This window comes from Mytilus edulis, chromosome 6 (assembly GCF_963676685.1).
Source record: "Mytilus edulis chromosome 6, xbMytEdul2.2, whole genome shotgun sequence".
NCBI classification, from domain to species: Eukaryota; Metazoa; Mollusca; class Bivalvia; order Mytilida; family Mytilidae; genus Mytilus; species Mytilus edulis.
The window spans coordinates 1,927,806-1,940,179 of record NC_092349.1 but is presented as its reverse complement, the minus strand read 5'-3'; the positions used below and the strand labels follow the sequence as shown (position 1 = coordinate 1,940,179).

The 12,374-nt window shown below is 31.2% G+C and overlaps 1 protein-coding gene across 1 annotated transcript in view; it reads right to left on the bottom strand.

Moving 5' to 3' along the window:
• Nucleotides 1-5,290: 5,290 nt before the first annotated feature.
• Nucleotides 5,291-12,374, bottom strand: part of LOC139526909 (acidic phospholipase A2 2-like) — a 50,036-nt gene continuing 42,952 nt past the window's right edge. The window contains exon 3 of the mRNA XM_071322061.1: nucleotides 5,291-5,595. Coding sequence (XP_071178162.1) covers nucleotides 5,498-5,595 — 98 coding nt within the window. The 3' untranslated portion in view covers nucleotides 5,291-5,497. The remainder of the gene's footprint in view (nucleotides 5,596-12,374) is intronic.

Below are 12,374 nucleotides of genomic sequence, written 5' to 3'. Positions count from 1 at the left end.
AGGAAATACTTTTTCCTGTGAGGAAATTGATGACAAACACTTTTCCTTAAGGGAAAATTTAAGACAACACATTTCCTCTAAGGAAATCATTGTTCTTCAAAAATTAAGGTCACAACTTTTGCACTCAGTGAAATTGCAAACTTGTCCCGGAGACTGTTATGTGTACGTATTGTCGGAATATCGATTTTCCAAAGGGCAAAATGTATATATACATATATGTTGTAACACCTTCAACATACAGTTAAGGCCATTATAAACACATTTTACAAATTTATATAAAAAACGAGTTTTTCTTTTAAAGCATTCAGACGATATTCATATATATACATATATTGGTCGATTTTTATATTGAATTTACCTTGATAAACCGAGCTGATCCTGTATCAATAAAACAAAAAAAAAAATCAAAAAGTATGTTCCATAACGATGAGCCATATTCAACAAATTAGTTATTTTACAAAACTTATAGTACTCACAAGCTTGTTATGAGAAATGTGTCTGCTATCAAAAATAAATTTAAGACAACTAATCTTCCGGCTTCTTTCCAAAAGTATTTATCTAATCTTAAAGTGTACCTCCGGGTGTATGTTTAAAATCTGCAGAAATCTGCAGATAAAAATATTGAAGGAGACAACACATCTATGTAACAATTTATACAAGGAAAATATTTACATGAACGTTTAATATGAAACAAAAATCAATTTTACTGATATTAAAACAAAGCAGGTATATATTATTTATTTTCGAGTAACAGTTATTTACGTGCAGTTAGTTAATATTGATTGAGCTCCATACTTCCTTTTTATGATTAAAGCAACGAAAATATGTACATAATCTGTTGAATCATAAGACGGAAAAATTTAAATTTCACAGAAGGCACTGGTATCAACATGTAATTATGCTCATAGGAACTTTTTAGTAAACACTGTGTAGACGTTTTCATCTTATTGCATTTATTTGAATAACTTCAAATGGTGTTATATAAAAATAAGAAGTGGAAAATGATTGCAAATAAGACATTTCTCCACAAAAGACCAAATTACACACATATTAACAACCATAAGTCACCGTACGGCCTTCAACTAACCACTAGCACAAACAACAACTTATAAAAAAACCATGCCTCTAAGTCTACTATATAAATCAGTTCAATACCATGGATTAAGTGAAAATACCTGATTTACAATTAGAGATCTATCTATCGAGCCTCGTCTGGCTTAATTACCACATTTTAATCCCTGTATCTATGATGAGTTTATTCACACATATTTTATTGTTCATGTAGGTACATATGTGTGAAGAATAAAGCAACACCATGAAAATGAAAACTGAACACCATGAAAAAAGTTGTTTGTTAATTTATAAAATATATGTATAATATTTAAAGAGTACATGAATATGTAAATTGTGTTCAGTATTTGTAGTAACAAAAGTTATGAAAAAGGCATAGGTTACCTAAGCCGTATTTGGCACAACTTTTTGGAATTTTGGATCCTCAATGCTCTTCAACTTTGTACTTATTTGGCTTTATAAAAATTTTGATATGAGTGTCACTGATGAGTCTTATGTAAACGCGCGTCTGGCGTACTAAATTATAATCCTGGTACCTTTGATAACTTTTTACATCACTGGGTCGATGCCACTGCTGGTGGACGTTTCGTCCCCGAGGGTATCACCAGCCCAGTAGTCAACACTTCGGTGTTACAAAACTTTGAATTTTTCAAAAAACTAAGGATGTTCTTATCCCAGGCATAGATTACCTTAGCCGTATTTGGCACAACTTTTTGGAATTTTGGATCCTCAATGCTCTTCAACTTTGTACTTATTTGGTTTTATAAAAATTTTGATATGAGCGTCACTGATGAGTCTTATGTAGACGAAACGCGTGTCTGGCGTACTAAATTATAATCTTGGCACCTTTGATAACTTTTTATGGTTAGTATGTCTAACTAGATATAGGAAGGTGTGGTATGAGTGCCAATGAGACAACTCTCCGTTCAAATAACATTTTATAAAAGTAAACCACTATAGGTCAATGTACGGCCTTCAACACGGAGCCTTGGTTCATACCGAACAACAAGCTATAAAGGGCCCCCAAATTACTAGTGTAAAACCATTCAAACGGGAAAACCAGTATATATTGATAAATCTTACTATATTTGTTGATTAAATGTTTGTTTATTTATGGATGATTTTAGTTCATTTACACTTCATGTTTGTAACTGATTGATCTTTTAAGGCACTTATCTTAATCTATAGTTCATCATTTTTACTGCAAGACAGTATAAAATGTATACAATGTATAAGAATTAATCACGTTATAATTTTATTCAAAGATTCAATCGCCATTGTATGCCTAAAACACATCATACTACAATTATTTCACCGAAATCAATCACTATTATACTTTAATTAAAGATCTAATTGTCATCATATGTGTTAAGGTTGTTTGCTCCTCTTAATGTTTACTTTTTGTAATCTGATATTCGAATCTTCTGGATTTGACCATGTAGTTCTATTAAAATAGTTATCAAAGACACCAGGCCGATTATAATTTAGTACCTCAGACGTGCGTTTCGTCGACATAAGACATAAGACGTATCAGTGACGCTGAGATCAAAATAGTTGTAAAGCCAAACAAGTACAAAGTTGAAGAGCATTGAGGAGCCACAATTCCAAAGTGTTGTGCCAAATACGGCTAAGGTTATCTACTCCTGGAATAAGAAAATCCTTAGTTTTTCGAGAAATTCAAAGTTTTATAACAGGAAAATTTTAAACCCAAACTTTTAAAAGTTTGTTAAATAAAAGTTTGATAAATATTCAAAGTTTGATCAAAGAACATGTTTTTTAGTGATTGAAATGATGAAATAACTGTTATTTCATGATGATTTTCAAAATGTTAAAATGGTCATCGTTTTGCACCAGAACAATCAAAGGTGTTGCAATATTTTCTTTTTAATTAAATAGAAATGTTTATAATATATTGATCAACTATTAAGTGATTACAAAATAGTGCCATATGCTTTTTTATTGTTTGTGTTTTATATTGAAAAACAATATCACTTGAAAAAATGTATTGCTTCCAAAACAGTTCATAAGAATGCATAAAAAAAACCCAGCAAAAACAACATAGATTTATAAACACTGAAGAGCTTTAAGACAGAAAGGTAAATCGCTTGAAAACAACTTTGCTATAGGAATTTGGAACCTTATAAAAGTCCAAATGATACCCAGTTATTTATAACTGTTCCATCCTAATAATAAAGGATAACCCACAAGAAATAGTAACCTACAAATGACCCCAATCATAACACAATGTAAAAAAATCAAATTAGAAAACAGCCAGATTCATAATAAAATAAGTAATAAACAAACAAATGAATATAGAAAGTCTTACAATAACAACACTTTAGGGACACCTACAGTAAATTCATTGATCAAGTGAACATGTTTCGGTTCCTAAGGCATGAATATGACGATAACACTGAATAGCAGGCACTAGACAGAAGATCTAAGAGAATGAGAAGTTATCAACAGCTAGCTAAGTGAAAGCCAATCTTCAAACTAGATAGCTTATACTTTTATAATTTGCCAGATAATTATATGTTCTTATGCGATACATTTTTTTCATTTCAAAGTCAGTAATTAAAAATATTTTTAATTCATGTTCAATAAATCTTAAATCTTACACAATCAATTAGAATTGATTTTAAGAAAATTCTTAATCATATTGAAAAAAAACCAATTACTACCTCCAAAGTTGGACATCTTATCGTGAAATGAGTCATTCTCCACACCTAGTTCACACAAAGAGACGAATGTTGTACTTTCTGCATCATGGTATCACTCCTCTTGAACGAGCAAATTAGATTATTCTTTTTCAGCTCACCTGACCTGAAAGGTCAAGTGAGCTTTTCTCATCACTTGGCGTACGTCGTCCGTCGTCCGTCGTCCGTCGTCTGTCGTCCTTCGTCCGTCGTCTGTAAACGTTTACAAAAATCTTCTCCTCTGAAACTACTGGGCCAAATGTAACCAAACATGGCAAAAATCATTATTAGGGTATCTAGTTTAAAAATTGTGTCCGGTGACCCGGCCAACCAACCAAGACTCGTATAGCTCAAAACCAAAGCATTTAGAGCAAATCTGACATGGGGTTAAATTGTTTATCAGGTCAAAATCTATCTGCCCTGAAATTTTTAGATGAAATTGGTAATTTTAAGGAAATTTTGCTGTTTTTGGTTATTATCTTGAATAGTTTACACCTTATCGCTAATCCCGGCTGACCCGGCCGCATGAACTTTTGACGGAAAGTCCATAATTACATAGCAAAACCATAGATAAAACAAATCAACAACGAATGAGGGATGTCACTTATGAGGATAGTATTTGTGAAAGAAAAAACGTAAATACACTAAACCATTCATCAACTGTTATTTGCAAATTGTTTTTACAAATGAACCGTGCATGGAAAACGTAAAAAGAAACCTTCAAAAATAGAAATCCCAAAGCAAGTGCTCTAATGTAAGACTATGAAGAAATGTGGTTTGATTGACAATGAGACAACATTTTCCACCATAGATCAAATGACATAGAAGTATTTAACCATATACCACTATAGTCTATTTTGAAAAACCCATACTGTAAAATAATAAACCAATAAACTGATTTATATTAAAAAACAATTGTACGAAAAACAAAAATGGTATACAACAACAATAGTTATCAAAGGTACCAGGATTTTAATTTAATACACAAGATGCGCTTTTTGTCTTCATAAAAGAGGGACGAAAGATACCAGAGGGACAGTCAAACTCATAAATCGAAAATAAACTGATAACGCCATGGCTTAAAATGAAAAAATACAAACAGACAAACAATAGTACACATGATACAACATCGAAAACCAAAGAATAAGCAACACGAACCCTAACAACAACTCGGGGTGATCTCAGGTGCTCCGAAAAGGGTCGGCAGATTCTGCTCAACATGTGGCACCCGTCCTGTTGTTTATGTTATAAATCCGGTAAATAGGCTAATTCGGTAGATCACATTCATGAAAGGGAAGGGGATTGTAGGTACGACACAAGACTCATCAGTGACGCTCAGTTCAAAAACGTTATGAAGCCAAACGAGTACAAAGTTGAGGAACACCTTCTGAAGTCCAAATATTATGTAGGTCGTTGTATAAAATAATATAACCGTGCAATTTTATAAAAGCAAATGCTAATATTTTGTGTTTTCTAACGACAGAATGACTTTAAGGGAATTTCCATCAATTCAACAATGGAAATTACATCTGACAGATTTCAATTTATTCATGAACAATTATCTGTACATATGAATATTGTATTTCCAGTTCACTTTTTTAAATATTTAAAGCAGAGCATGACAACTATCTAGAAAAGAATTACAACATTCTTTTGCAGTGATTATATGAGAAAGCATTATGTGAGTTAAATCAGATTCATATTTATCAATATTTGTTGAAGTTTCGAAGTCAGGGTAAAAAATTCCTTGGGAAACCTGCACTTCTCAAACATTCCAAGAATTCCTTGTCGCAGTTGCAGTTTTTATAATCGCAAGATCCAGGACTATCTGGAAATGAAAAGAAAAACTCATTTAATACCAATACTGGTTGACAATTATGTAACAAGAAAAATGTGTATGTGTGCAAAAATGTAAGAATACAAACTAAACTGTACGCTAAGATTTTTCCTCATCCCCGGATCCCGATTTAATGAATAAATATGCTAGAGAATACAATATAAGGGTCATTACTGTGGTATTATCAGAACAAGGTATGCGTTAGACATGCAGAGACAATTGTTTAAAGGGCCATTACTCTACAATCACTCTTATTATACTATACATCTGCATAATGATTTAGTTCTGTTACTTCTAGCACCGTTGAACTTTTCAATAAAATACGATATACAACGTAGAAGGAGTTACGATGACATGATCGGTGAAAATAAGTTTAAACATTTCTATGGTGACCAGGAATTCTTTCAAATATTCACAAAATTAGTAATTCTGAAAGTTTCTTCCAAAAAATAATGTTTGCAATTCATGATAATTTATTCTACAAAGTTTAGAGTGCTTAAGATAAAGGATAAATTGTATTTTACAGCATACTTAACTATATTACTTTAACCAAAACAGGAGGACTAATCTACATGCTAGCAATTTTGCCATCAGCCATTAATTTCTATGCATAATTTATATTCATCGTACAGCTAGTGTCATCTTTTAAATTTAATTCATGATACAGATACATACATTTTTTGTGTTTACGTAGTATTTCAGTAAAAAGTCTCCGGGTGCGGGAATTTCTCGCTACATTGAAGACCTGTTGGTGACCTTCTGCTGTTGTTTTTTATTTGGTCGGGTTGTTGTCTCTTTGACACATTCCCCATTTCCGTTCTCAATTTTATTATTGACAACGCTGTGTTTTCAATATGTTATGTAAACGTTGTGTTTTGAAGGTAACTTGTGTAAACGTTTTTGATAAAAGAACATTTACGGGGTTGAATGAGTCCATTCGCTTGTTTAATGTATTGATAAGTTTTCTCCCTTTCATTGGGATATACAGGATGGATGATAATTAACAAAAGTCCAAGATATGGACAATAAACAAATAGAGAAAAAAGGAACCAAAAAAATGGTAAGAGAATATCAGGGTGCTAAAAAATAAAGAATACATGGAGATAGGAATAGGCAACATAATTAAAGAACAACATATAAAACCGCAATCTCAGAGACTATTTTTCATTTCATAACAAATTTAAACCAACAAATTAAATTTTCGTTGAAAATTGTCTAATCGATGTAAGATGGGGATAAGCATAAAGACCACTTATTGTTTTTTTCATAGCTTTCTGTAAATTCACAGTTTTCCTCTTTATCATAATTGAGGTCATCATGGAGTGTTGCATTTGGAATTTATTTACGGATTCACATTTGTGTATTTTTTTTCCTTTTTACCCTCACGAGTCTTATATCAAATACCGAAATTGACAAAAGTGTTCGGGTAAGGTTGAACCGCAAAATCTTATATTGTAGTGGCGTGCAACAGGAACAAAAATGATCTTATTATTTAAAATTGATATGTAGATCTAAAGTCATAATTAGTACGCTAAATATATTCATAATACATTAGCGTTATAGAATAGACTTTTTTTTATATTACCGACGTTTTTCTCCAGAGTATATTTCTATTTCTATTACTATAACTGCTCGACAGGTAACCTTCTGTGTGGTATGAAATTCTGGTTCTCGGTAAGAAAGTGCAGTTAAAAGAAGTAAAATAAAGCGTATAATCGGTTCAATTGGGAGAAAAGCATATGTTTTATGTTTTCTATGCACAACAAAATAATCGGAAAAAGGGTTAATTTTCTTCTACTTTGCACAGGTTGCTCATTTAATTATAGTTCTTTAGATTGCTCTTACTCGCCTTAAGATGTTCTGACATCTGTAAAATAAGAGCAGCTCACCTATCAATGTCGTCCTGAGGCGTTCCGCCTCCGCCTACTCCACACCAACATCCATAGTCTCGAAGATAATTCCCAAACGTATAACCCATTTCAAACAAATGGCTGATCTGACTGTACATATTCAAGAATGATCTTTTGGTCCTATCAGCACGTCCTTCAAATCAATTAGGAATATGATTGAAATAAACTAAATTAATTTTGTAAAATTTATTGTAAAATTCCAACAATGTTAGCCAAGACAGAGGGGATTTGATTTCTATGCACATACATTTTATAACTCCAGTTTCTTGAATACCATTTGAACCTTTTCTATATAATAGTCCATTGTGGTAATATCTTTTTAGGATGGCTCGGTATTTATACATACCACCATTGTTTTATTGTGCTATATTCATTTTCTTGTAGTCTTTTTTCGTATGTGCTGGTTTTTAGAGTGTCTTTATACCATTTAGTTGATCTTGGTGACATAGGTGTTAATTTTACAGTGATTTTAAGATAATAGAATAATGTTGACATTTTTACCTTCTATGTCTGTTCTTTTTGTTCACAAAATGTTTTCAATATTATGAAATTCTATGCAGCTGTCATACAAAGGAAAGGTTGGCTAGCTAAAAAACAAACAGTTTTTATCCATCTTTTAGACAAAATGAAATTCCTGTAACAAGTCAGGAATATGACAGTTGTCACTTGTTTTCCATTCGTTTGATGTGTTTAAGCTTTTGATTTTGACATTTGCCAAACTATTTTCCGTTTTGAATTTTCCTTGGATTTCGGTATTTTTGTTATTTTACTTCGCAAGGTATGATCTAACCAAAATAACCTTAAAACTTCTAAATCTTTTAACCAAATGGGTTGAAATATAACAGTCAACACAGTCTTATAAACATTTACAACTGGAAATAAAAAAAAATGTACAATTAAAATCGTGCTTTCATCACAAGCAATAATAAGTGAACTGTGATTTTCCGTAGCAAGAATGGACACCAAATTCAATGGCAATATGATTGCATTTTGCAATCTCATTAAAATAAATAATTACAATTAAAAGAACATACCCGCAGAGGTAGTCAGGACTAGAATGCATAGTAAAGCTATGAAAACGAACTCTCTCAGAACATTCTGAAAAAGTACAAGACACATTTCAAAATTAAATCTTGTTCAAAATTCTAACAATGTTCTATTCACTTAGTTTTATTTTATTGGCAAGCAACATGACAACGAATCTACGTATAGACGAATGCACAAGGTTCATAAAGTCACAATTAAGATTGTTTACACATGCTAAATTGTTCGATGTAAGTGCTGATGAAATAGTTCATCTGGACATAATTTGTAGTACATTTTATTGATAATAGAAGTAGTACAGGTTCTTATGTCGGGAAAAGTCATGTTTATTGACGTGTAAACTGGAAAGTACGCTATTTTTTTTTGTTTCTATGCAATCAAAAGCATTTGAGACATAAAAAAAAAGAAGAAAGAAAAAAAAAGTGAAATATTTGATGAACTAAATAATTTGTTGTTTGTCTACCGTCTTTATTGAAATCTTTCATGCATGTTCTTTATGACATAATTGCATTAAATCATGTTCAAATAACTAAATGTTCTTCAAACTGAATGTGAACTGCAATCGCAAGGGAAAGGGGACATTTAAACTGTATAAATAATACCTGTCCCTGATGAGAATTGTCTCATAACACATATTCTTCATTGTATTTGATGATTATAATAATAAATTGAAATGAATGATCAATCAAATTCACAATGTCATTCTGATATTACTTACTAAATGTACTTACCATTGTTTTGATAACTGAAGACAGCTGCGTTTAAATTATGTATGAAATCAACACTATCATCGCTACCTGCTTCCGAAATATTTTCTCTTTTTTTCCGACACTTATTTAACATATTGTATTCCCGGTTGTGTATCCGTTCATGCACAAGTGATTTGTAGTTTTTTTGTCTTAGATCAAGAACATCTTAAATAACTGTTTTCGTCCTTTTGACATTTTATAACAAACAGAAGTAAAAAGTGATATGATTTCACCACTCATCATTCACGAGCATAATCATTTGTATATACGAGGGTCTGAATGTTAGTGAACTTATACAACATTTGAAATTAAGTAATTGTTGGCTTTTACTATTAGCCATTATGTCTTTTCAGTGTTTGCCAATGGTATGTGTTCTTCTTGGAAGACATTTCTAGCTGCCTTAGTAAACTATAATGCTTGGATAATATATATTCATTCGAATATAGAATGTGATTAATATTCAAAACTATCTGAACACATAGGACAGTTGTAATATTTATATAAACTGTTATTATATTAGCACCTGCAAATGTTTTTTCTTCTACGGCGTGTTCTAATCAAACCTATACTGTTCTCATATAAAATCATAACAATTGCAGTGGTTCGTTTTACTTTGTGTAGGTGTGCGTATCAAACTTGAAAAACAGGCGATCTTTTTTATGATTGAATCAAGATTGACACAGATATTTGTCACGACTATCGGAATACAATTCAGACAAAATATAAAAAAGAAGATGGTATGATTGCCAATGAGACAACTATCCACAAAAGACCAAAATGACACAGACATTAACAACTATAGGTCACCGTACGGTCTTCAACAATGAGCAAAGCCCATACCGCATAGTCAGCTATAATAGGCCCGATAAGACAATGTAAAACAATTCAAACGAGAAAACTAACGGCCTTATTTATGTAAACAATTACAATTTGATGGAAAGCACAATTAATTATCAGTTCAGTCACTGCACCATAATCTAGTGGAAAGGGCCTGAAATATGGTCACAAATTAACTAAAATATGCACACTGTCAATGCAACTTTCTAAAAAGTTTCGTTGTTTATTTTTAGTGTTTTTCGTCAGAATACGTTTGGATGGAAAATTTAAACTAATTCAAAATCAATCGAGAGTAGCAAAGGGGCAAGGTCTCACAATAGAAATCAAAATGATCAAAACTGATAGTAATGCAACTTCATCCAAACTATTTTTCACAAGTTCATCGTATGAAATTAGCTTAAGGATGTATTCTTCTGACTTTTCAGTCTCGTTTAGTCTCGTTGAAATCTCGTTCTTGAATTATTTCCAAAATATGTGATAGAAGTGGAAAATATCAATGAATTTTAGAAATATTATAAGCAAACATAAATCTGTGAAAAAATTGTGTATTTACAATGAATGGATTTTGCGGAATCCAGTTTTCAAATTTTACGACCAATCAAGTCAGTATTTTTAGCCAAAATTTTGAGAAAATGGGTGAGGGATACAAAAAATGATTTTACAAGAATCATGTACATCCCATATCATTTTGGTCTTTTCAAATTTCTTAGATATGTCTTTTGTCATTCATTTATAACAAAAAAGTTGAAATAATATGCATTTTGTTCTTAAAACTGAGAAAAATCACAAAAATGCAAAATTGACAGCATGGTAAATTTTACACAAAAAAGCGTCAAAATATGATAAAACTTTCTTATATTAACACCTACCTATAGTTTTTGTAAGTAAAATTTATTCAGATTGGTCCACTTCATCTTTATAGAAAGTATGAGAAAAAGTTTAATTGTGGAACTGTGATTTTTTTCATGATAATAGCCCAAAAATAGGTAAAAATCGATGAAAAATGTGAAAATCATCAAAATTGGGCATTTTCAAAGGGCCGTAGCAAAAAAAGAAGTGCACCACTATATGATTTTTTCTTCACCAATTATTTTGTTACAGTCTTATAAACCCAAAAATCAGGTTAAGAAAAAAAGTTTAATTCTAGAAATTTTTGACTCCTCAGAGGTGTACATCCTTAAACAGAAACCTTATCATCCAAATTATGAATAAATTGTTGGACCTCAATATAGTCGTAAAACTGTATTGTATAATTGTAATACAACTTAACATATTATCACCATTGACATATCACAAGCAGATCCTATGAAACTAACTTTAGCAAAAACGTGAATTTTGAAAATTGCTTTTAATTCTCAAAGTCAATGGACCATGTACTAGGAGGCAGGGCATATCAGAATAGTATTCTTTCTTATATGTACTGATAGTAATGCAAAATTATATTGAATATCGATAACCTATCACAATTAGTTCTTATCAAACTAATTTAAGCAGAAAACAGAACAATAGTTGACGCTGTCCTGGTGTCCTGCGACTTTCGTTACAGGCGAGAAAAAAAAAACATTTGAAAGAAAAACTGGAAATACTTATACACGTATAACATTAAGTTAACCATCTTTCAAATGTCTCAAACTAACGAACACAATCAATCAGACAATCAAGGGAATCGACAAAAAATGTTTACATTGAAATAATAAACTTACCCGGATCTTTGTGAAGCTGTAATACTAGTTGTATTAGAACACACCTAGAATTAAGAACTGCAGCAACAATATACACTTTAAAATCATAAATGAATAACAAGTAATAGATAACTAATTCCTTTTATTTCGTTTTAAAAAAAAAATAACGTAGTTGTCTCACTGGACATATTATGGTTATTTTTATCCCTAATTTAACCAATTTGCAGATGTTTTTTTTTAAATTATCATTCAATATACACAAATACCTTAAAGTTAAATGAAGAAATTGCTTCTTATCGTTTTTTTCAATATACATTCCATTAACAGAAAATGCGCACTTATTTAACCAAATTATCAACGACACAATAAATATAAAAACTAAACTATATATATATACTAGTTGTATATGTTCCATTTATTATGAAAAAGCCACATTTGTAAGCTCAGACTTAATGTGTTCTTTAAACGATTTGTTTTATTTTGTATTACCAGAAATTGTGTTCATATGTTTCGAGTAATAATGCAAACTGAATGTGTCAGATATTTTA